The sequence below is a fragment of the Momordica charantia genome, assembly GCF_013281855.1.
Source record: "Momordica charantia cultivar OHB3-1 chromosome 7 unlocalized genomic scaffold, Mcharantia_2.0 BLBB01000007.1, whole genome shotgun sequence".
In the NCBI taxonomy this organism is placed as follows: Eukaryota; Viridiplantae; Streptophyta; class Magnoliopsida; order Cucurbitales; family Cucurbitaceae; genus Momordica; species Momordica charantia.
The window spans coordinates 17,463,331-17,489,407 of NW_028275165.1; the positions used below are offsets into that span (position 1 = coordinate 17,463,331).

Below are 26,077 nucleotides of genomic sequence, written 5' to 3' on the forward strand. Positions count from 1 at the left end.
AAGAACAAATTCTCACCGCCTCTGCTTCTAAAACCTCTCGACGGCCGAGGGGGCGCTGCCGCGCGAAGAAGAACCAGAAGCCGAAGAAACACGTTCCTCTGTTGCACTACTGAATTCAAGTTTTTTCCGATCTGAAGTTCTTCAAGTTTCGATAAGCTCGAAGATTCTGATCTTCTTCCATGGCGACGCCTTCTCACGCCCAAGCTGTCAAGTCCCTCAACAAGTCCGCCGGTCGCCGGCGTTTTGTCGTAAGCATTCTCTCCGCCGCATATTTCCAAGACTCTGTGTTAATAATTTGTTGGTGGTGCTTAGTCTGGCTGTTGCTGCCACTGCCGCCATGGAACCAGTACAATTGAGCTGACTTTGAGCTGGATTGTGCTTGAACTGTTGAATGTTTTTAATGTCTTACGGATGCCTGGCCGAATGTAGATTGTTGAGTGTTTCCTGGGGGTTAATTATGCTGACTAGGCTTTTGTTTTTCTCTTACATTTTACAAATGGGCATGTTTGGGGTGGAGTGAAGAAGGAAGGAGGGGGTAATTGCACCCCTTAATTCGTCTTAGATTAAGATTTTGAAGTTATATAGAAAATTGAAGATTTCGAAGTTATATCTTTAGTTTGTCCCGGAAGATTAAGATACAAAGTTAGAACGTAATCTTTTGGTCCTCCATATGATAGTTCTTGGCTTGCTCTGTGTATGTTTGGCTAACATATGAAGCAGAAGTTACGTGATTATGTCTTCTTTCTGCTTGTATGAGGATCCTGGTTACTAAATATTGCTTCCGAGGTTTAGTTAAACTGTTTCTCTGAGAAAAAGCTAGTTGTTTGTTGTTATTTAACTTTTCTTTTTCCAGTGATTCTCTGTTCCTCTAAAGAGTAGATGATAATTATTTTTGTTGACTTTTTATATATCATGGTTTTTTTTTTCTGCTCTACAGTTCCAGACATTTTCCCAGAGAGTACAAGATATTGACATTGATGTGTACAGAAGCCTCGATAAAGTAAAGTCTGAGCCATCTGAGGGATCCTGCTTTTTTCGGGACTGCCTCATTGAATGGAGGGTATGCCCATGTTAAATTCTGCTCCCTTTTAGTCACTAATTTTTGTGATATATATGTCCAATCTGGTTTAGTGTACTTAGTTTGCTCGGTTGTCATTTCATTACTGCCTGCCACCGTTGTTTGATAAAGTAGCTATGGCCTATGATCAATTTTTTAGTACTGGAATTGAGGTAGTTTGCAAAAGCATCCCATTTTTCTCTCCCAAATAAAGAAATAACGATATCAACTACTTGCATTTAAATGAGCACAAGGTTACCCAGTAGAGTTATTAATGTGAGCAGCAAAGGTAACCTTAAATTGCTATCTTCTCTTTCCTCTGAGCTAGTTTGTTGAAAAGGAATAGGATAAACCTTAAGAAGGTGAGGAGAGATTAGAAAGCAAAAATATCATATGAATGGCCTATGCAGTGTTGTTCATGGTATCCTTCAACAAAAGCACCTGGAGGCTGGATGAATCTGACTTTTGATGTTAATGCTCCGTAATGTTGGTGTTTCATGTTACATTTTTGTCAGGGACTCAATTTATCCAAGGAATTTGTTTTGCATGATCATTTAGCCTTCTCGTCTGCTAGAATTTTTATCATTAATATGTTATCAATATCTTTACTAATTTATTGCATTAATGCAGGAATTAAATACTGCAGAGGATTTTATTTCTTGTTATGAGGAAATCATTCCAGTAGTACAAACATTACCTCTAGTGATACTGCACAAGGAGTCCATATTCTCAAACCTTATTTCCAGAGTACAGATGAAAGCAAGGCTCTCTCTTGAGCCTATATTGAGGTATGCCAAGCTTATTTGGCAATCATCCTTGTGTTGGATATTGTGCCTTAGTTTTCACTTTTCAGTTTATTCTTATTTCTTATTTTACAGTTTCTGCGTGTGTTCTATACCCATGCAGATGATGACTTACATGTTCAGTGTTATTGTTCAATCTCCATACCATATCATTTGTTAATATAACTGTACACGTGATTGTAACTTTTAGTTGGAATGAAGCACCCATCCTCAACATAGTATTTTAAAACCCTTGGAAATTCAAATAATCTTCTAAAAATATTAAAAACTATAAGCAGACTTTTATGTCTTTAATTATAGGCCTTGCAGGTCAAGTGTTTTATGGGGAAGTGACGTGTGTAGGTTCTTCTCATGGCAACATCAATCACCTCCAACGTACTAAAAAACTTGACAAGATCCTATCCAACTTTACCACCATCCAATTCACTTAAAATAAAAGCCACCCATTGCATCTCGTGGTTTAGTCACTCTAAAAACCAAGATTCACTTTCTTACCCTTATCAACTGTGCTACGTGGTTTGTTGGCTTTCCCGTCCCTTTGTTCTTGCTAAGTCACTTTTGTAATGAGAGACAGATTCTAAGAGGTTTTTCTATAGGCTCAAATGCCATAGAAGTAACCCATCTCCAGTATGCTGACGATGTCTTAATCTTCAGCCCCTTATCACAGAAGAATATGGAAAAATGGTGGGGAGTCATCCAAATTTTCCTTCATCCACCATTTTTCCTTCACATGTCGGGCCTTTCGTTAAATATAGCAAAATCGGCAGTGATTGGGGTGAATTGCAGCAAATCAGAAGTTAACCAATGGGCAAACACCCTTGGTTGCAAAACAGAATCGTTTCCCTTTACTTATTTGGGTTTTCCTCTTGGAGGTAATCATAGGCATTACAGCTTCTGGGAATCAGTGGTGGAAAAAATGCACAAAAGATTGGAAAATGGAACTCTATGATCTTGTCAAAAGGGGGACGCCTTACTCTTACACAAGCAGTCCTGAATAGTATCCCCACATATTTTTTTTCGATTCTGATAGCACCAATATCTGTGATTGAAGCTATGGAAAAACTTATGTGGGACTTTATTTGGAATGGAGGTCATTATAGACCGATTGGGAATCTTGTAAAATGGTCTTGGACAGCGTTACCTTCACAAAGGGGAGGTTTGGGAGTCGGTTCTTTAGCTCACAAGAACAAAGCCCTTTTAATGAAATGGTTATGGCGGTTTGCAAACGAAAAAAATAGTTTTTGGAGAAAGGTTATCGCTGCTATTTACGGGGAAGAGCCTCTTGGATGGTGGTCCAAGTCTTCAAATAACTCTTCAATAGGCCGTCCTTGGATTGATGTACAAAAAGTTTCCCCAGATTTTGGCAGATTCATCTCTTTCAAAGTGAATTCGGGGGCGGCGGTAAGATTTTGGGAAGACACTTGGATTGACTCTTGTCCATTGTCTGTCTTTTTCCCTGACTTATATGCTATTTCAAATAAGAAAGAGTTCACTATAGCAAACTGCTGGAATACAGAATCCTTGACTTGGGATTTAGGGTTGAGAAGGAATCTGTTTGAAAGAGAGCTTGACAGATGGGCGGTTTTCATTGGAAAACTTGAAGGCATGGAGGTAGGCCATAGAAATGATTCTTTATGCTGGACTGCAGACAGAAAAGGGGATTTCACGGTGAAGTCGGCTTTTGAGGTCCTTACCACCCCCTCCCCGAAACTAAAGGCAGCCACAACTTCTTTTATCTGGAATTTCAAGATCCCTAAAAAAGTGAAGGTGTTCCTTTGGACTCTTTATTACAGAGGAACGAACACAGCAGAAAAAGTCCAAAGGAAACTTCCTCATTGGAATCTCTCTCCTTCAGTTTGCAGCATGTGCTTTAGAAGTGTGGAAACAGTGGACCATCTTTTTATACACGGTACTTTTGCAACAGCGGCTTGGAATTTTTTGGCTTCTCACCTAAATTTGGCTCTCTGCTTCCCTAAGAAGATAGATGACTTCATTGAGGAAGGTTTTGGTGGTTTGTTGCTCAAAGGAAAATCTTACATTCTATGGAATTGTGGTGCTAGAGCTCTCTTTTGGCTTCTTTGGAAGGAATGAAATTACAGACTGTTTGAAGAGAAATAGGTTTCTCTAGAGGTTTTTTGTGAGAATATTAAACACACTGCTTCTTGGTGGGCTTCGATCCATAAGAAGGTTTTTTGTAACTACGGTTTTCTTCTAACTCTACAGAGTTGGAATACTTTGTTTGTATAGGTTCTTTAGAGGGGGTCTCCTCGACCCTCTGCCTCTAGGTTGTTTGCCTTTTTTTTGGGCTCCACGGTTTGATGAATGAGCTCTCTTTGTTTATTATCAAAAAAAAAAAAAAATTCTTGCTAAGTCACAAGTATTATTCTTAATAGGATACGATCCCAATTCTCAATATTTGGCCTAGATTTGAGTTTGGGGTATATTAATGTGAAAAGAGCGGAAAAATCTCCTTCTATACATCTTTTTTCTTGTACTAGAACCCTCCCATGGCCTAGAACTAGCTTAGAGATGAGGTTCATATTCCTATAAGCATAAACATCCTTTTAAATTTTTAATGCAATTGATGTCCTCCACAAAGTAAAAGTTCTCCAATTTGTTTGTCAATGCCATTCTATCATTCATAAAAACAATATTCATAAGAGCTCCCCTCGAGGAGTAGCCTAGTTGACAGAGGCTTGGTGTCTCTTGGTCATACTGGCTTAGAGGTCTCAAGTTCGAAGCTTCTGGTGAGCTTAAATTCTTGATGTCTCCCGAGTCTGGGCCTTGGGGCGGGCGCGGGTGTCTAGGGGAGCAAAACTCTGACTCCAGTCATAAAAAAAGGAAAAAAAAAGAAAAAACAATATTCATATGAGCAATAGCTCCCAAGTGATTTATGGTACTTGGACCCATCCCTCGCTACAATCTTAAACACCTATCATATTGGCTACCTTCACTTCCTCCCACTTGCTCTACTCAATAAGCTACTCATACTAACAAATGCCTTGTCTAATTATTAATGTGTTAATGTGTCCCCAAGTACTCATACTAACAAATGCCTTATCTAATTATCGAGGAGGTGCGGTTGTCCCTTTCGTTTCGTGACTGGGGTCGTTTTTTGTGGCAGACTTGTTTTTTGGCTACTTTATGAGGTATTTGGCTGGATAGGAATAAGGGACTGTTTAGGGGGTGGAGAAGTCTGTAGACTATGTTTAGGATCTTATTAGATTTAATACTTCTTTGTGGGCTTGGTCTCTAAGGCTTTTTGTAATTATCAACTAGGTGTTATTCTTTTGGATTGGAGCCCTTTTCTTTAGGGCTGTTTTTTTGTAGGCCCTTCTCGTACTTCTTGTTTCTTGTTTCATTATTTTTTTCATTGAAAGCGTAGTTTCTTATTAAAAATTTTAACAAATTCTAACAACTACCCTAATGGCATTTCTCACCGGTAATCCTTCAAGAATCTCTCATTGTTCCACCCTTTTGTCCCCAAATGCCTCAAACATGATTTCATGGAACATAGCCTTTTTATGAATTTAAATGCCTTCAATCAGCCTTCAGTGCCTGTGGGCCACCAAAGATGGAGTGGAATCTAAAGATCTCGAGTATATGATCATAAATCTAGAAGGATAAGAGGCAAGGTTATTGCTAGTGATTAGAGGTGGGTTATGGTAGCAACAATTAAAAATATTGTTTTTGGCCTTGAAGTCACAAACCCACGAAAATAAAAAAAATCTGAAAAGAAGTCTCCCACCATTCTGACACTGACAGTGAAAAATATATGATGAAGATCCTCCACAGCCTTGAAATGTAAAGAACAGTAGCTCGAAGTTGATGCAATTAAAGTATTTTTACTTTTGTCTTAATTCACTGATACTGGCTAGCTCTATCTACCATTTTTCTGAGTTTTTTTTGAAACAAACAAAAACAGACCATTTGTCTGAGTTTTTCTTAAATTTTTCCTCATAATTTCAAATATTGATTCTTATGCTATTTACCTGTAAGGTATATTTTCAGTTATCTTTTATATGGATTTTGGAATGTAATTTTTGTTTTTCATTTCAGGTTGATTGCAGCTCTATCTAGAGATCTGTTGGAGGATTTTTTGCCGTTAGTTTCTTCCCCCTTAAATTGAATTTTATTGTTTCTACATTTATGCTTTATCATTTGTCTTTTTCTTCGGGGTTCCATAAGTTCGAATGGTATTTTTCTTTGTGTAAGAAACAATTTCATTGATGTATGAAATTACAAATCCCATGAAAGAGTATACAAAAGCCCATAGATGGGTTACATAAGGTACTTCCAATTATACAACAGGAAGTGTAGCTATAGTAATAAAAAGTAGGAGAGGTTTTACACCAAGAGATAGCTTTATACACTATAGCATCAAAAAAACGATTGTGTCTTGTCAATGAAGGTTCTTTGATTTCGTACACCCCAAGTAGTCCAAAGAAATGCTCGAATGAAATTTGTCCATAGCTGTTCCTTTTCATTCTTGAAGGGGTGTTCGTTTAGGGTGGCCTCAAGGAGAAGTTGGGGGTCATTAGGCAAAGCTGTGGACCAACCAAAAGTACTGAGAATATCCTTCCAAAAATCAGAAGCAAAGGTGCAGGCGGTAAAGAGATGTTGTTGGGATTCCAAGCTGTTCTTGCAAATGATGCACCACTGTGGAGAAATAGCCATGTAGGGGAGTCTTCTTTGTAACTTATCATTGGTATTAATGGCACGGTGACTAAGCTCCCAAAGAAAGAAGTTCACGTTTTTGGGCACTTGTCCTTCCAGATAGTGTTGTAGAGGCTGTTATGGGGCACTTTGTTGCTGTGTGTGAGGTCCTTTGTGAGGGAGCTGGTGGAAAAAGAATAGATAATAGAGGCAGAGTTCGAATGGTAATAGGGAGCTGGTGTGAGGGAGTTCGAATGGTATTTTTTTATGTCATTATTTTATTTTTCTTTTATGTTCTTCCTGTGCCAATTTCTTTCTCGTTTTTTTTAAAGATATTATAGAATATTTAACTGGATTGTTAATTCACAACCATATTTATTACCATCTTCAACAGTATTTACAATATATGATATTAAGGGTTGTGAATTTTGTAACAATGCTACTTGTTATTTCTTCTACTTATTATTTTCTTTTTGCTACCAATCATTATGTAACAGATTCTTGCCTCGATTAACTGATGCATTAATGTCCCTCCTAGAAGGTGGTGCAGCTAGGGAGCCCGAAATTATTGAGCAGGTTATCTAATAATATATGTCATCAGTTTTTACATATCAAATTATCGATACCATAATTGAGTTCTAAGATAATTTGATACTTACTCTAAGGTGGGATTATATTTTTTGCAGATTTTTACATCTTGGTCGTATATAATGATGCACTTGCAAAAATACCTTACACGAAATCTTGTCCATTTGCTCAAGTAAGTCTACCTCTTTGGCTTCTTATTATCATGTTGCTATGAAGAAAAGAAATGTATCTGTATGCTGATGCATCAATACCAACCATATATTGAAACTAGACATATATAAGAAATACAAGTTTAAGTAAAAGAATTTTTGAAGTCAATCTCTTTTGTAAGCTTTGATATTAGTTTCAATTAGATAAATATTACAAAAAAGGCCTAATATGTTTGGCCATTGGTCTATAAGGTTTTGAAAGCCTTTCAACTAGAAGAGAGCCCATTTCTCAGAAGGGGAGCCTTAATATGCTTCAATAGAGGCAAATTTTACACGAGGAGTATAGAATAGATAATAGAGGCAGAGTTGATAGAAAATCTTGAGCTTGGTAGTATCATTAGCGAAAGAAAGAGTAAGTATAAGGTGAAAAAACAGCCACTAATACTCTTATGTTTATTCGATTTAGTCATTTTACTCCAATGCTCTTTGAGGATTAACTGAGAGCAAAACTCTTTGATATATTCATGTTATTCTCCATCTCCTGATTATTTGTTGTAACCAGTTCAATGTATGTGGGCGCTCATGCATGTTTATTTGCTATTTTAAGGATTACTGTGTCATTAAGACATTACTGCAAAGATTACATTCAAGATTTCATGGCCGAGGCGACATCATTCTTGCTAAGGAATGCACCAGTTGATCAACTAAAAAATGGTAGGACTTTCTAATATCAATACTTTTTAGATGTTCGTATTTTATGGGACTTTCTATTTATTTAGTATTTTATTGGCTAAATCATACGGTCTCTGTGCCTCCCAGAGGTTGCGGTTTGAATCTTCGGGGTGAGCTTATTAAGGAAAACCCTTGACGTCTTCAAAGTTTGGGCCTTGGGGTGGGCGCAGACTTGATAAATTTAAAAGAATCTCAACTTCATTTGTTTTGTATTTATTTAACGACATAATTATGGAATCTAATATTATGGTATGATTTCTTATAATGTTGTCATCTTCCTCAATGTTTGGTACATCTCTTGACTTTAGAGGGTGTAAATTTATAGGCAATTATTGGAACTTGGAAGAGCCCCAACATCTATTGTCTCTTTTGATTGTAACTTCCTTATCAAAATCGTTTACCTTCACCCAATTGATGCAGGACTTAAACAGATAATATTGGAAGTTGTTAAGAAACCTTTAGCTACAAGAAAATATGGTGCTAGTGCTCTGCTATTTTACACTATGAGAGGGACCTTATCTAGGTTTCATTCAAGAGCAGAGCTGGTGTTTCGCTTCCTGATCAGTGGTCCAACGTTTGACATTGGCCTCGAGTCCAGCCAAGGTGAATTTATTTCTATGAAATATTCTTGTTCCATAAATTGCTAATTTTTTGTGAATTATTTAATCTATCTATGTATGTTTTATTTAAACGTCGTTGCGTGGGGTGGCACTCTGACAGCCTCCTTTAAAGTACTGGCTTAATGGCATCCAAATATCTCCTATTGAAATGTCATTTAATCTATGTCTGGATGTCTTCATTTTTTGTTCCTTGTAAACAAAGAAAAATATTATCTCTATATTTTATATTTTAAATGAGGATCATTTCATCGAAGAGAAAAAAATCAACTCCCATCCCTGTTCCATTTTTAAATACTGTTGGGTAATTTAATGTGTCAATGATAATCTGTACTTTGATTACTGAGCCTATCTTTCTCTCTCCCCTGCACTTACTGTATTCTCTTTTCCTCTTGTTGTTTCTGTCTGTATCGCTATGCTAGGTTCAGACGCCATTTTAGAAGTGATCAAGTGTGTGTGTGAGAGATTATGTGAAGAAATGGATCCCAAGGAATTGGATATGATATGGAAATGCTTGTTTGAGGAAATAACAGATGCCGTTTCTAATGATTACGTGCTTCATTTAACTCACCTGTTAATGCTGCTTGCTTCAGCAGTTCAGAATGTTAATTGGAAAAAAAATTCTGGTTAGACATTCCACAAGTACTCCTCTATTCCTATTTTCAAGTGTTGGCTATGTTCATAAAATTCTATTATACTACTAAAGCTGCTGAGTTGTTATGTTTGACAGACTACAAACCGATGCTTGATCTTGTAGACAGACTTCTGATGAAGTTTATCACAACTCCAAGCCTAACAATGGAGGATGATTTATCCAAAATCATTGATACGATTTTGAAATTAATGCTGGTTATTCTGGATGGTCTCCAAAGTTCTGAGGACTCTTTATCCATTTCTGATTGTTCGTTGCATTGGACTCCTATATTTCAATTGAAGAACAGTAGGTATGGGCAACATGGCCTTCATAAGATGTGACACTTGGTGTATGTTGCCATTTATATTTTATAATTTTTAACAACATATTTGATGTCTTTGTTTTTAGTATATTGACTTTTATACGAGAAGTATTGCAGAAGGACACTGGTGTACTATGTGCATTCAGAACTAACATTTTAAGGTATATTTCATTTTTTGTTGATTTTCTACTGCATATTTTGCTGAGGAATCTAATAGGTCTGCTATTGCATTTCCAGAACAATGAATGAGTTGATAGAATCTTCACCTGAAGAAGTTATTTATCTTTTGCTTTCCCTCTGCGAGAGATTACCAACAGACGTGTTATGTGCATCCGAAGTAGAAGTTGCAAGGATTTATAATCTTTTCCTAAAGATACTCGGTCACTGGATAAAAGAGATCTCCGATTTCATGCAAGGCAGTTCGTCATCCACTGATATTAATGAATCTGAGTTGGCTATTTTTTGGGGTGTTATTCATTGTTATCCATATATTAAAAAATTTCAAGCCAATCCATCCTTACTAGTGGACTTGATTGATGAACTTGATCGTCTTTTTACAGTTGAAGGTAAAGTTTAAGCATCTAATCTCGAATTGGATTATTTCATCTTATTTCCTTTATGACATTGATATAGTTTTGATGGGTGTATAAAGTTACCATAATATGTACCTATTTTTCTTATAAAACAATGGGAGATTTGTTTCGTCTGGGGGTTTGCCATCTTAAGCCTGAGTTTGGTTAATATGGGGTTTAAGTGTGGAGGGTTTAGGATACGTAGTTCTGGATAATCGTGTTTGGGGTGCATGTGGGGGGGCTTGAATAGTGGGCTATTTAAGTATGTTGGTTTCTCCAATAGTGTGCTATTGTTCTAGCTTGTTGGTTTCTTCAATTAAACTTGAGTATGGCAACTCCTCCCTCCAATTCTAGGTTGGGTTCGACATGAGCCCAACCGACACCCGAAACACTGCCTATTGGGTTTGATTTTTAGTTTATATTTTTTGCACACGATTGGGGACATGTTCCCTTGAGCCTCCCTGGTGGAGTCTCAATTTGGGATCAAGAGAGATCATACATAAAATAGATATATAAAATATGGGTATACCTATGTTTATTACATCAGTTGAGGCTGCTTCTATTCTTGTTGTCATGTAAATGTGCTTGCTTTTTTTTTTTTCTCTTTTCTTTTCTTTTTCCTTCTTGTTTAGAGGTTCTTAACTACAGTTGGGGACATGATCTTTCAGGCAACATATTTGGTGTTCCAAAAAGAACGTGGGAAAGCTTAATTGGTGCAACTATAGGTTCTTACCTGAAGTTGCTCTCTAGTGAGAAGGATGGGCATGAAGAATCAAGCAGATTTGTATACCTTGCCAAAAGATATAGCTCATGTTCACAAGTGTTGTTAGCTGTAGCTGATTATTTGGATTTTGTTCATGGGTAGGTCGATCAATTTGTATTCTAGACCTTTTTTTTTTCCTTTCTATTTTCTTATCATCATTTCATCTCTAGTTTTGGTTGTTGAAAGCATGTAGCCTTTCTAACCAACTATGTCAACTGTAGGCCAGCACTGGAATTTGACATTAGCAGAAGAATTTATCCCGAAGAGCTTCAAGCAGATAAGCTTGAGGATGCTGTACTAGTGTTAGCAGATAATTTGCGTCACTCAGATAAGGGGATTCGTATATCTACTCTAAGAATATTGTGTCACCATGAGCCTTTGCGGTCTGCTATCATTACAAAGGACCCTTCAAGTGATAATGAGATGGAAATTGAAAACTCAGAATCACCTTCTGGTGATTTGCTGGGTAGTGAGGTAAGTTTTTCCATGTTCCATTATGTTCCTTGACTTTGTGCTTTACAGTTATGGATTCACTCTCTAAACATGTCAGGTTCTTCGGCTACTCCTCTCGATTGAGTCAACTCCTACCTCGATATCTACCAGCAGAAAGATTATATTATTAATTTCTAGAGTGCAAATGGCCCTGTTGGCTGAAAGAATACCTGGGGCTTACTTATCTGTTGTTATAAATGGGATTATTGGCATTTTTCATAATCGATTTAGCCATATTTGGGATCAAGCATCTGAATGTCTTGCCTCTTTAATCAGAAGACACTCGAGAATTGTGTGGGATAAATTAATCTGTTATTTTCAGCAGTGGATATTTCTACTTGATCAACCAGACGGAGAGATTGCTGAATCGTCTGATGAACAAAATGGTGTGCTTGCATGTCTTGTATGGATATTTTGTTAGCTTCATAATTCCATTTTTATAATGCATGGTTAAGTTCCTGTAGAATTTGTTTTTCATTTTATGGTTAGACGGAAAAAGCTGTTATGTAAAATTCTTTCTTGGCAATACTTTTTTGTCTGTGTAATAAAGTCTGGCCTATTCTTTCTTCTTTTATAGGTGGTTGGAATTATTTTTTGAAGTTTGATTTCACATTTTTTGTCTTTCAGATCTAGTCAGATGTTTCCAATCATTTGTTTCTCCTTCATCGAATAGTACACCGCTCTTTACTTTGCTAACCTTGGTGCTCCAATCGTTACAAAAAATTCCAACTATTGTTGAATCTCAGTCTCGACAGATTTTGCCTCTGTTCTTAACATTTCTGGGCTACAACTCCGATCATATGGAGAGGTTGTTTTTCAATGGATTTATACCTCATTTTTTTATTTTTACAGGTCTGATGTTTATACCACTCTTGTTGTTATCTTATGTACAATATTTTTTGCTTGTCCTGTGAAATTACAGTGTGGATTCATTTAAACAATATACGTGTAAAAGCAAGGAGTGGAAATGTGTGCTCAAGGAGTGGTTAAACTTGCTGATAAGAACCCGTAACCTGAAGTCTTTTTATAAGAATGACTTTCTTAAAGAAGTTTTGGAGAGAAGGTTGGTGTTAGATTTTATTAAGCGCTTATTCATGCTTCTATATATTCGTTCAATAGAGGAGACTGCCGGTTCTTTTCTCCAATGGTTCTGCATATTCACGCTTTGGTTGTATTTTACTAGGCTTTTGGATGATAACGATGCTGAAATTCAAAGCAAGGTCCTCGATTGCCTCTTAATCTGGAAAGATGATTTCTTGATCCCATATGATCAACATCTAAAAAGCTTGATCTCCCCCAAGACTTTAAGAGAAGAACTTACAAGGTGGAGCTTGTCCAGAGAAAAAAATCAAATTGATGAACGACACAGACCTTATCTTGTACCATTAGTTACTCGCTTATTGATGCCGAAAGTCAGGAAATTGAAGGTTCTTGGTTCTCGCAAGGTAACTTCTTTATTGGGCACAGTAGGATGGTTTATATTGAAGATTGCTCTGATAATCAGTATTTGTTATTCTTGAACTTTGTCATTATTTGTTAATGTTAGTGGAACATATTTGCCCGTATGGTTTATTTCAGGTTGACTGATTGATAACCTTTATGCCATACTGTTAGAATCCATATAAATGAATTAAATTTATCCAACCCATTAGCTTAAGTTTTTGGGTTGAGTGGTGATTTGTTCATTCTTAAGATGGTATCAGAGCGGGAGGTTCTATGTTCGAACCCCTGCATTGTCGTTTCCTCCCCAATTATTATGATTTCCACTTGTTAGGTCTTGATGTTGTTTTCCAAGGCCACAAGTGAGGGGGAGTGTTAGAATCCATATAAATGAATTAAATTTATCCAACCCATTAGCTTAAGCTTTTGGGTTGAGCGGTGGTTTGTTCATTCTTAAGACGTACCATATTGTATTATACTTGAACAGTGTCATTGTTTGTTGGTGAAGCATCACTTTAATGCATTGGTTTTTTTGGCTATTATTCAGTGTTTTTAGTTTAAAGTATTTGGCTATTCTTGAACATTATCAATGCTTTTAGTTAAGTGACTTGAGTGTTAGGCTATTATTCAGTATGCATGCAGTTGCCATGGAGGATAGCTTATTTTTTCATTTGATAGTATGGGTGGCTCAATCTTATATACCAAAATAATGAAGTCACAAGAAATACTGAGTTTGATGTTTCTTTTATGCCAGCAAGCCAGTGTGAATCTTCGAAAAGCCATCCTTCTGTTCTTTGCGCAACTTGATGCAAAAGAACTCCCACTTTTCTTTGCTCTGTTATTGAAGCCCTTGAATATTATCCCGAGGGAAGATGATGCAACTGCTAACTGGTTTTGTAACTCACATTCGGCTTCTATGATGTTCTCAGCAACTAACGTAATGAAGTACTTCTCAGAAGAAAGTATAGAAGCATTGTCATGGAAGAAGAAATTTGGTTTTCTGCATGTTATTGAAGAAGTTCTTGCAGTTTTTGGTGAAATTCTTGTTAGTCCATTTCTCAATATAATAATGGGTTGTGTTGTTCGAATATTGGGAAGTTGCGCATCGAGTCTTCATGCAGCAAGGAGAAATGAAAATGATAATATGTGTGACAAGGTTTCTCTTGAGGCTACAGCCTCTAGCCTGGTAATGTTTCCATTCAGATTAGGCGTTTCTTTGTTATCAACTTTTTAGATAACTTCTTGATACCCTGTTTCTTTCTCCCTTCACACGAGTGACTGTCTTTCATACAAGTATTTCTGTTCGTGTGTGTCATACTATCCCCCTTCTTTACCGGTTCTGGATTAAGGATAATATTCAAATCAAATGTACTTGGTAACAACTATCTGATGAATGTGTGATCATATTCTGGTCAAAATATTTTGTACTGCACCTACACGTCTTCATCGACGTTGTTTTTTAACCGGAAGACTCAGAGCCATGTAGAGATCTGTACTGTGGAAGTCTTTTCATTTACCTAGTAATCAAGGTTGTCAAGTTTCAGGGTCTACTTATTACTGTTTAGTTTGCGACACGGAAGCAAAATGCTTTTTTTTTTCCCTCCTTGTATGCTAATTATTTTCTTTCCTCCATGCAGTCTAGCACAGCCGTGAAGCAGTACAAAGATTTAAGGTCTTTATGTCTCAGAGTCATTTCTGTTGTTCTTTACAAATATGAGGATTATGATTTTGAAAGTGAATTCTGGGACCTATTTTTTATGTCTGTTAAATCTTCAATCGAAAGTTTCAAGCATGAGGGCTCAAGTAGTGAAAAGCCCAGTTCACTTTTCTCTTGCTTTCTCGCCATGAGTAGAAGCCACAGACTTGTTCCATTGTTGGCTAGGGAAGGGAATCTTGTTCCTGATATTTTCTCAATCCTCACCATCTCAACAGCAACTCAATCGATTATATCATTTGTTCTAAAGTTTATTGAAAACCTGTTGACTTATGATGCTGAGTCAGATGGGCATGAAGGCGCTGTGAGAAGCGTTCTACTTCCAAATCTTGATTCACTTATCCAAAACTTGCATGTTCTTTTCCAAAGTGGAGATGCGAAAAAGAGGTATATTTTTATCTATGTGATTTGCATTATTGTTTTCTCATTTAACGTTTTATCATTTTAATATTTTTTGTGATTAAATTCATTTTTGGATTATAAGATGGTGCGTTGGCTATGTCAAAATGGTAACTGGGAAGTGGAGTGAAATAATTAGGTTTGATTGGTCATGGTAGATGTATAAGATTAAATTGCATCTTCTTCTATATTTTCCAACTGGTTTGTCTACGGCCTATGACTTTCTTTTTTTTTAATAAGAAACTGCACTTTTCATTAAAACAAATGGAAAAAGAGAACGAAAACACGGGCATACAAAAAACAAAAGCCCAACGGGAGGAGCCCTATCTAAATAAGGGCTTCCAATCCAAAAGAATATAACCTAACTGGTAATTACAAAACAACTTCAAAACATATCCCCAAAAAGAAACATTACGGATAAAAGTATAAAGGACATATAAAAGTTGGTGAAGGTATTGCCAATAATTTTATCCTCCGACTTTTTTTCTAGCTGACAAGTTCACATTGGTTAGGAAAGACGGATATATCAGTGAAATTTGTTATCTCAATACCCAAGTAGAAACACTAGACTTGTCGTGGTCATTGTTTTAACAAGCCCTAGAAAGCCTTTGCTTAGTCTTGGTTAGGTATCTTGCCTTGTTGAAAGTGTACTTCACAAAGTGTGGCCTCTTTAAGAAAACTAAACTATGTTGAATTAAGTAAAGAAAGGAACTTAAGCAAAAAGCTTTTGGTCCTATTTTGTCCGACCTTCTCACCAAAGTGTACTTCTCTCTATCTCCAATAGTGTTTAGGAATATGGAAATAAGACCAACTTAAAGGAAAATATGATGAGCTATAAGTCCAAAATGATGGGAAAAATAGAGATGATGACCTATTTAGGGCTGCCGTATTTTAACTTTACAGGTTATTTTCTCCATCTCATATTTGCGTTCTGTCTTTTAATAATTTATGTATACCTATGAATTGCTTATATATTGTCTGCTTTATCTCATCCAAACTCTCAATTTCTTTTGGCTATGCATTTAATCTCTAAGCGCTACCCACACCCAAGTTCCATAGCTTTGGGTCCGCTATCCCGATCGTGATTTTCCTACCCCAGAGGGAAAAGTCCTTCCCTTTTTGGCCGGTTGTGGGCGAGGAGGGATTCGAACCCCCGACACTGTGGTTCGTAGCCACATGCTCTAATCCTCTGAGCTACAGGCTCCACCCCGTCTCCACTGGATCTGTTCCTGGGGGTACCCTACGAAAAGGAACCTCTCCTCTCCCCTGCCATTTGCCGTTTCGGGTTAAGAAGATGTGAAAGCACCCTAAACCCTAAACCCTTAGGATGCTTTACACTTTTAAAATTCTGGTCATGATGTATTTTTGTATGAGTTGTAGCTATTCTTTATGTTTCAGGTACTCGTTATATTTTTCTATCACACGACAGTAAATTTTACGTGACAAGGGAAATGAAATTTTATACCATAACAGACTTTTAATTATTTCCTGTGTCATCGTGTCAGGAAGCTGGTAGAACACCACAATGGACCAATGATAAGAATTTTCAAATTAGTCTCGAAGCTTATAAGGGATCAATTGCATGCTAAGAAGTTCATAGAAATCATACTGCCATACTTAACTCAGACTAGTCTTAGTTCTGGTGAGAACATTCCCCCTTTTTGTTTTGTGTGGGAAAGCACTACAAGAACTGACTCCTCAAATTAAAATTAGAATTTTGTTCATGACTTTTAGCCCGTACTTGTGTTGCAGAATCTCATGCTGATACTCTGCAAGTGATTCAAAATGTGGTCCCCATTCTAGGGAGTGAGAGTACGACAAAAATCTTGAAAGCAGTTTCTCCATTACTGATTTCTGTTGAACAGGATTTACGTTTGCTTATATGCGATCTTATAAAAGCTCTTGCAGAAGTTGATTCTTCAATCATCTGCGTGGTAAAGTTTATTTTTTCTTTTTTGCATTCAAGTTTTTTCTATCCATAATACTATTTTGATTTGTGACTGAAAGGAATGATAATGTTGTAATTTTTCTATCTACTTTTGTAATCTGTAGGCTCAAATCATTCATGGTTTGAATGCAACCTCTGCTATGGAAATTGGTGGCCTGGATTTTGACACGATTGTTAATAGTTATGAAAAAATTAATGTGGATTTCTTCTGTGCTACTCCAGAGGAACATGCATTAATTGTTCTATCACAGTGCGTGCATGATATGTCATCTGAAGAACTAATCCTAAGGCATAGTGCTTATAGATCTTTGCTCTCCTTTGTTGAATTTTCTTCTTCAATTCTTTGTCAAGGAGGGATAGGTCACCATGAATCGGTTGATAATATGACATTATCAGAAAATAGTTGTTGGTCAAAAGTTAGCATCATGCGCATAACAAAAAAATTTATCTTGAAGCATATGGGAGGAGCAATGAACAGAGAGACCTCTGTTAAAAAGGTACAAAGTTGATTTTTTTTTTTTGGGTACTTATTGCCCTTGAGTAATCTGTTGCATAAAAAAATTGTATTTAAATTAATCTGTGATAAATACTCAGCTGATACATTGTGGAACAAAATCTTTATTAAGCTTTGGTTTATGTTCTACTCTATAAAATAAAACGAAAATCATTTATTGTGGATGTGACGAAAAAAGTTTCCAAGTATAGGTTTGAAGTTCCCTTATTAGATCATTAGATTCATTACCATGTATCTGAGGATTTTGAATGGTTCTTTGAGTTTATAATCTATTGGTGCTGAACAATAGAAATTCTAATTTACAAGGTAAAGAAAATGGAAGAAAAAGAATGGATCGCAAACAAATCCATCCTCTTTTCTTCCATATAGTATTTTATTCCTCTCTATGTTAAGCATGTATATATGGTAAGAGAATCTCTACTTCAGAATCTTTAAAATTTTCATCTTTCAGTTTGTTGATTAAATTTATATTATGCAGATGTCTTTGGAGTACAATTCTGCAATTATTGTATACATTTTTCGTCTCTGATTTTTTATGAACTGGTTACAGGAATGGATAAATCTATTGCGAGAAATGGTGTTGAAATTTCCTGATGTAGCAAATTTAAGTTCACTGAAGGCTTTATACAGCAAAGATGCTGAAGTTGATTTTTTCAGTAACATTACCCACTTACAGGTGAATTTCTGGTTCATATGATGGTAAAATATCACATTATAGGGATAAAAATGCCACCACTGCACTTGGGAGTAGCGTTTCTTTGCTTTTTTATAATCCTGCCACGCTAAAATTAGTCACCAATTAACATTTATATATACATGTACATGTTTAGATGGATGAAGCATTTTTTAAGGGGCTAAACAAAAAAGTAAATAGTCTAATTTTTTCTTCAGCCATTTCTCGTTTTATCCATGGTTCAATCAATGAAGGTACATGAACTTGAGGAAAACAAGGAAATGAAAGGGGGGATTAAAGCTGCTGATATCCCCTGCTATAATTTTCAAAGTTCATATTTCTTTTCAATTATGTATAAGCATTCGACTAGATAATAAGGAGATATTTTATATAGACATTTGAATCTTCACAAAAGTAATTCCATATAGCAACTCAAAAGACCATGGATTCAGTAATCTCATCGTCATTGTTTGAATTTATAAATTTGATTTCCTATAAAAAGAATTGATTTCAACTTCTTGTTGAGTTACTATTTCCATTTCACATTGATTTTTCTGATAGTTCAAAAAAAATTATTTGTATGCTGCAGAAACTTAGAAGAGCAAAGGCACTGATTCGCTTCAAAAATACTATTTCGGCTCTCAACATGCCTGAGGTATTTGCTCTATTTTTAATATTGATTTTAATATTTAATGATTGATTTGGAAGTCTGCTTAAGTTATCCTCGCTTGAATTGCTTGAAGGTTATCATGAAGAATGTGTTTGTGCCGCTTTTTTTCAATATGCTGTTTGATTTACCAGAGGGAAAAGCAGAGAATATCAGAGTTGCTTGTATAGAGGCGCTTGCTTCAATTTCTGGCAGAATGGAATGGAAGTCATATTTTTCTCTATTAAGGAGATGCTTTCGAGACCTTACTAAACACCCAGATAAGAAAAAGGTTTTGTTGCGCTTGATATGTTCTATTTTGGACAACTTCCATTTTCACAAGAATATTTCAGAAGTTGGGTCAACACACCTATGTGACAGCATGGCTGTGACCAGCGACATGCAAGAATGCCTTGGTAAAGACGTGTTTCCAAAGATACAAAAACTTATGAACTCTCAGTCAGAAAAAGTAGATATTTATGTTCATCTTGCTGCTCTAAAGGTGTTAAAATTACTTCCAGAAGATATTATGGATTCACAACTTTTGAGCGTCATCCAGCATATTGTGAACTTTTTGAAGAATCGTTTAGAAAGTGTTCGTGATGAAGCTAGATCTGCTCTGGCTGCTAGTTTGAAGGAGCTTGGATCTGAATACTTGCAGGTTATTGTTAGGGTTTTGAGAGGATCACTAAAACGTGGATATGAGCTGCATGTGTTAGGGTATACACTCAATTTTATATTGTCAAAATTTCTTACTGATCCAGCTTTTGGGAAGATAGATTATCTTTTGGAAGATCTCATTTCTGTTGTTGAGAAAGACATCTTTGGAGAAGTTGCGGAGGAAAAAGAGGTTGAAAAGTTGGCCTCGAAAATGAAAGAGACAAGGAAACAGAAGTCCTTCGATACATTGAAATTGATAGCTCAAAGCGCAACATTTAAAAGCCAAGCACTTAAGCTTCTTAGACCTGTTACAGATCATATGAAAAAGCATCTCACACCAAAAGTTAAAGCCAAATTGGAAAATATGCTAACCAGCATAGCTACTGGTTTCGAATGCAACCCATCTGTCAATGAAACTGATCTTTTAATCTTCATATATGGACTCGTTGAAGATGGCATCAAAGGTGAAAATGGACAGGGTGAAGGCTCATCGTTGGTAGATGCAAACAAACATTCTAAAGATGTTTCCAGAGGAAGGAATTTATCATGTCAAACAATAGTTGCAAAGTCCCCCTGTTCACACCTTATTATGGTGTTCGCACTTAAGCTACTGCAGGGGTACATGAAGAAGATGCAACTTGGGAAAGGAAATGATCAGTTGTTATCAATGCTTGACCCTTTTGTTGCCCTGTTCGGAAACTGCTTGACTTCTAAATATGAGGATGTTTTATCATTAACTCTTAGATGTCTCACTCCATTGCTGAGATTGCCTTTGCCATCTGTCAAATCCCAAGCTGACAAAATTAAGGGAGTAGTGTTACATATTGCCCATAGTTCAATGGATCCCTGCAATCCATTAGTAGAATCATGTTTGAGGTTATTAACTGTGCTTCTGCGGAATGAAAAAGTTACACTTTCCACAGATCAGCTACATTTATTAATTCAATTTCCACTGTTTGTCGATATTGACAAGAATCCATCTTTTATTGCCCTCTCACTTCTAAAGGCAATTGTTAGTCGCAAGCTTGTTGTTCCTGAGATATATGATCTTGCTATTCGAGTAGCTGAATTGATGGTGACGAGTCAAGTTGAACCAATTCGGAAGAAATGCAGCAAAATTTTACTACAATTTCTGCTTGATTATCGTCTTTCAGAAAAGCGTTTGCAGCAACATTTTGATTTTTTGCTCTCAAATTTAAGGTGACCTATGATATTAAGCTGATTTCTTTATATAGTAATTTTGTTTTTTATTCTGTCTTAAGATGATTTTCCTATTATTGAAGGTATGAACATTCAACAGGAAGAGAAGCTGTCCTGGAGATGCTTTACACAATTGTGGTTAAATTTCCAAAAAGTGTTGTGGATAGTATTTCTCAGACATTGTTTGTTCATTTGGTGGCATGCTTGGCTAATGATCAGGATAACAATGTTCGGTCTATGACTGGTGCTGTAATTAAGCGGCTAATAGGCTGCATAAGTTCAGGTCCTCTCCATTCTATACTTGATTACAGTTTATCTTGGTACGTGGGAGGAAAGCAACAACTATTGAGTGCTGCAGCACAGGTGAACGTCATAAATATCTGTTATTTTTTTAAAACAATCTTAAACTTCTATATTTTGGTTTGGTTCATTTTTCAATCAACTTATTTATAAGTAAATATAAGGATATGGTTTTAGCTTTGGTGGGTGACGTGCTTACGAAGATGCTACATTTACATGTCTACTCTTTTAAAGTAAACAGTCCCTGTTCTTCAACGGTGAAAAAAGTTTAATCCCTGATTGAGGTCAAATCTTGAGCTTAGGACTTCTTTCGAAGTAGATAACCATTCACAATAAGTTTGGATATTCTAGTGCTTTTGCTTCCAAGATATTTATGTGAGCTTATGTTGATTGTTTTAATTGCTTCTGCACTTATTATTGAAGCAAATTAATTTGTATTTAGAGGATACTGACACATTAAAATTAATAAAAAATTCTGAATCAGCATTCTGATATGCAGTGACTAATGTTGAACATTTAACACCACTACATTGTTAAATTTTAAGGAATATAAAAAAGTAAATAATGAAAAAGAAGATTACTAACTCACATTGTTAAATTTTAAGGAATATACAAAAGTAAATAATGAAAAAATAAGATTACTAACTCACGCTTGTTGCAAAGAAAACAATAACACAATGAGGGGAAAAAATGCTCTGCTTTTCTATTAAAAATGACAAGTAATTAGACTTTTTGTTTGTAATTGCTTCATGTTTTGTGCCAATTGTTTGTGTTTTTTCCCTTTTTATGGTAACCTATTAGTGCAGTGGTGTGTGCTTTGCAAAGGTGCTTTGGAAGATTTTCACCACATTCTTTGGTCTTGTCAGTTTGCTTGGGAAATTTGGGACCCCTTTTTTGTGTTGCTTTGGGGTGTCTTCAATTTGCAACAGGAATTGTCGGGTGATGGTGGAGTAGGTGTTATTGTCCCCCTTTCGGGGTAGGGGAAGGTTTATGTGGCAAGCCTGTTTTTTTACTATCTTGTGGCAAGCTTATTAGATATGGAGATCGGTCTTTTGTAATTATCAGTTAAGCTTTCATCTTTTGGATTGGAGCCCCTTCCTCCAAGAGTATCTTTTGGTTGAGCTGTTTTTTTAATGCCCTTCTATAGTTTTTTCATTCCTCTCATGGCTTCTCATGGAAGAAAAGGATTTTAGGCTTTGAGTTTCAATCGACCAATTAGATTTTTCCATTAACCATCTCTTTCATTTTGAGGGAAAAAAACAAGTGGAAGATAACGATATTATATTTGTTTTAAAAGATATGATTTGTTTATGATCTGTTATTGCTTTGGTGATTAGTCACTCATTTAAATAGAGTTAAATACAGTGGAAGAAAGTAATGGAGATTATTTTTTGTACACAGGTGTTGGGATTATTAGTTGAAGCTTTAAAGATAGGTTTTGAAAGACATATAAAAACTGTGTTGCCAGTTGCCAGAGGCATTTTGCAATCTGTTGTTGATGTTACCAATAATGAGAAGCTAGACATTTCTGCAGAAACTACCATTACCTTTTGGAAAGAGGCTTATTATTCGTTAGTGATGCTAGATAAGATGATGCACCAATTCCCTGAGTTATTCTTTGAGAGGGGTTTTGAGGTATGCTGCTGCCAGTTACTTTTTTTAACTATCGTTTTATTTTATTAAGTTTTTATTGCATTGAGGAGTTATTTCATTTTTATTCTACCGACTCTGAGCTATTACTGAACACTGAACAGAAGATGTTTTCCACTTTTATCGGGGTACATAGGGAAGTCCAGTTAGTTTTTTAGGGAGCTTATCAAATTTTATGGTTGGTCCACCACATCCTTTTGGTTTCAGTACTACAGAACCTAATGAACACTAATACAGGAGAGCCCTGATTTGTAAGGAAAAAGTGCCTTGGACCACCTATTGATGTTTTTATGAGCATTCATAGTCACAGTGAGGAGCTTCATTTTTTAGAGTAAATACTTCTCTTTCGGGTTTGACAAGTGCGAGATGGTGGTAGGTAGTGTAGTTGGTTGCTGATTAGAGAGAAGAGTCTGTGCACAACCTAACACAAACTAAACATGCATCATCAACCGGCCGCTTCATAATTCTTTTCAATTCAAGCCATCTTGTAAAGAGTCCACATGAGAGCATTATTTACCTGAACACTTCAATGGAAATAATATTCGCACTGCTTTTACTGACAACTATGATGTACCGCACCTTGCATTATCAAATTTACACTTTGTTTTGAAAATGATGATGTGTCCTTAGGGGAGGTTCAGGCAGTGCCATTTGTACAATACATTGTTTTGTATGTCCTGAAAATAAGATATAAATACCTTGCATTATCAAATTTATACTTTGAGCTGAAAATATGACATTAAATACCTTGCATTGTTTTTATGTCCCGTGGACAAATGATAAAATCAGTACATATTGTTTTTATGTATATTATAAGTAAACCATACCATTTTAAGTTAATACTTCTTTGGCCAAACCGAACATAACTCAAATGGTTAAGACACCTATTTCTGACCAAGAGTTCATGAGTTCAAACCCCCACCCCACATGTTGTATAAAAAAAAAAGTTAATACTTCTTTGGTTGTGTTGTCTATGCAAATGCATCCATTACATGGTATTTAAGTCTTTGGATTACTGATATTGTGTTGTTGTACATTAATCCTTTGCATTACTCTCAGGATATCTGGGAAATGATTTGTCACCTGCTTTTGCACCCACATATGTGGATCCGTAGTATCTCAAATCGCCTGATAGCCTCATATTTCACTACTGTGATTGAGAATAGCAGAAGAACTTCAGAAGGATCGCTTGGAGCTTATTCTCTTATGAAACCAAGTAGACTCTTCTTAATTGCTACTTCGCTTTGCTGCCAGTTGAAGTCGGAGCTTACAGATAAAGATGCTGATTTGATTGTCCAAACTCTTGTTTTTGCTATCTGTGGTTTGCATTCTGTAATTGGAAAGTTGGAGAATGCTAATTCCTGTTCGTTCTGGTCTACGCTCGAACAACCTGAACAAAAGCTTTTTCTCAAAGCATTCCAGTTGCTGGATTCAGGAAAAGGAAAAAGCATGCTTTTACCTCGTATGACTGGTGTATTTGACCAGAATGATGCCTCTCCTGAGCAGATCCATCACCTTCTTGTCTCAAATTTGCTCAAGCAGATGGGAAAGGTTGCTCTTCAAACAGATACTATCCAGGTTCTCTCCAAGTGTTTCCACACTAATTAAACAATTTAATTCTACCATCCTTCCTCTATTTTTTTTAATTAATCATCCATTTTACTTCATGCAGATGAAAGTAGCTTTCAATGTTTTCTGCAATATATCATCGCAAATTGGTGTAGAAGATTGCGAACGTTATGCTTTTGAAATTTTGTTGCCTTTATATAGAGTCCGTGAAGGATTTTCTGGAAAATTGATCCCAGGTAAACTCTATTTCCAATACAAATCTTCTTGCAGATTATTAGATTCTTGATTGCATCCCAGCGTAAAATATCTGAGGAGGTTTATGTATTTGCATCTGTGAACTATTCTACTTGTAAATTTTTTTATTTTATAAGAAACTTTAAGCTTCATTCAAAAGAGACATCACAATAAAGAAAATCCAGCCCCCATATTCTTGCTCGAGCTTAATTTTCACAATACTGTTCTTTCATCTTTCATTAGTTATTAGTCTTTTTCTTGTTGGATGAAGTTGGGCTGAAACAACATTATGACTTTCGGAAGTAGTAAACACGTTTATGGAGGTGGAGCATTTCTTACGTACTTTCCAAGTTAGAAATTTCAAGGCGACAAATTAGAGATAATCTTAAAATCGTAATTATTAATCTAAGATGAACTAAGTGGGATGGTTTATTTATCTCACCTAATATTACCTAATGTTAGACTTGTTTATGTGTTTGATCCATTAAGAGCGGTTCATTAATCACCAATGGTTTTCCCCCCCTTGTTTTGTAGATTCAATGGTACAATTGGCACAAGAAGTTTGTGATAAAATACAGAACTGTTTGGGAATTCAGAAATTTGTACAGGTGTATAGCCAGATCAAGAAGAATCTCAAGGCCAAAAGGGATAAGAGGAAGCTAGAAGAGAAGCGCATGGCCGTCATAAATCCCATGCGAAATGCGAAAAGGAAAATACGGATTGCTGAAAAACAACGTGCCAGCAAGAGAAGGAAGATAGCGACTATGAGAATGTCGAGACGGATGTTGTAGACTAGATGTAGCAAAAATATCCATTGTCGTCGCTTTATACTAACAGATACATCGGTTAAGATTTCAGGACGTCGGAAATCAAGCTTTTGGAACTCACAGGAGGACACAAATTGAACTTCCTAGAGTACTGACGACATGTGAACTGTCAGTCATGGACGCAGTCCCGAACTGGGAGGAGGATTTGTCTCAATTAATGATCAGATGATCAAACATTGTTGAAGCTATCTGATCAATGGAGGTTTCAAGTTGCAAGAGGCAGAATTTTCAAGATATCCACAGGGGAGTGTGGCTCTGTCGTTCCAATTTTGGTATATTGATTTGCTGTAAGCAATTTTGGTCGTTCAGTGTATAAATTATTTAATTTTATCTAATTATATTAGGAATATGGAGTGCCATTTACTTTATTGTGGACAAGAAAATTAGGTTTAAACTGAAAGATTTTGAAATTTAGAGGGGGAAGTTATACAAATTTTGAAGAAAATCAAGGGTTAGGTAGCAAAGTGAAATTTAAAAACTGTGAATTGTAGGCTTGTAGCTAAAAGATGAGTATTGTATAATAGATTATTTTTGGAATTATTCAATTTTTAAGGTTTGAAGTGTAGAATTTGGCAATGCGAGGGTTAAATGGACATTGAACTTTTTTTTCTTTTCTTTGTTTTTTTTTCAAATTTGGACAAGAGGTAATTGAAAAAAAATTTGTTGTATCTACAGCGGCCATGTACCAAGAAATGGAAATTCTTTTTTTATTTTTATTTAACGAAAGTCCATTGATCATTAAATCCTTTGCCTTCTTGAACATCGTGATAAATTTTAGATTTAAATATTATTTAAGTTATTTTACTTTTGATTTTGGCATATGTATTTTAAAAATGTGGTATTTTTACTTTTGACTTTGGTCATTGTATTTTTAAAAATGACTATTTTAATTCTTTCAATTTTATTTTGGTCATTTCT

At 36.0% G+C, this 26,077-nt stretch overlaps 1 protein-coding gene across 2 annotated transcripts; it reads left to right on the top strand.

Moving 5' to 3' along the window:
- Window positions 1–25,699, top strand: LOC111009838 (ARM repeat superfamily protein). Of its 2 annotated transcripts, XM_022283055.2 has the most exons (31): window positions 5–248; window positions 938–1,060; window positions 1,688–1,845; window positions 5,920–5,964; window positions 7,014–7,092; window positions 7,203–7,276; window positions 7,861–7,967; window positions 8,406–8,588; window positions 9,025–9,228; window positions 9,333–9,546; window positions 9,645–9,719; window positions 9,796–10,124; window positions 10,799–10,991; window positions 11,115–11,367; window positions 11,444–11,771; window positions 12,013–12,193; window positions 12,308–12,448; window positions 12,569–12,830; window positions 13,580–14,011; window positions 14,463–14,926; window positions 16,444–16,580; window positions 16,691–16,872; window positions 16,991–17,383; window positions 17,951–18,076; window positions 18,663–18,728; window positions 18,817–20,579; window positions 20,663–20,942; window positions 22,281–22,514; window positions 23,589–24,107; window positions 24,202–24,334; window positions 24,867–25,699. In XM_022283055.2, the coding sequence occupies exons 1-31, from the start codon at window positions 180–182 to the stop codon at window positions 25,121–25,123; spliced, it is 8,004 nt and encodes a 2,667-aa protein (XP_022138747.2). In that variant the 5' UTR covers window positions 5–179; the 3' UTR covers window positions 25,124–25,699. The 2 variants fall into 2 exon arrangements, with proteins under 2 accessions (XP_022138748.2, XP_022138747.2); XM_022283056.2 differs by lacking the exons at window positions 22,281–22,514; window positions 23,589–24,107; window positions 24,202–24,334; window positions 24,867–25,699 and having other exon boundaries at window positions 1–248; window positions 20,680–20,862.
- Window positions 25,700–26,077: the final 378 nt, after the last annotated feature.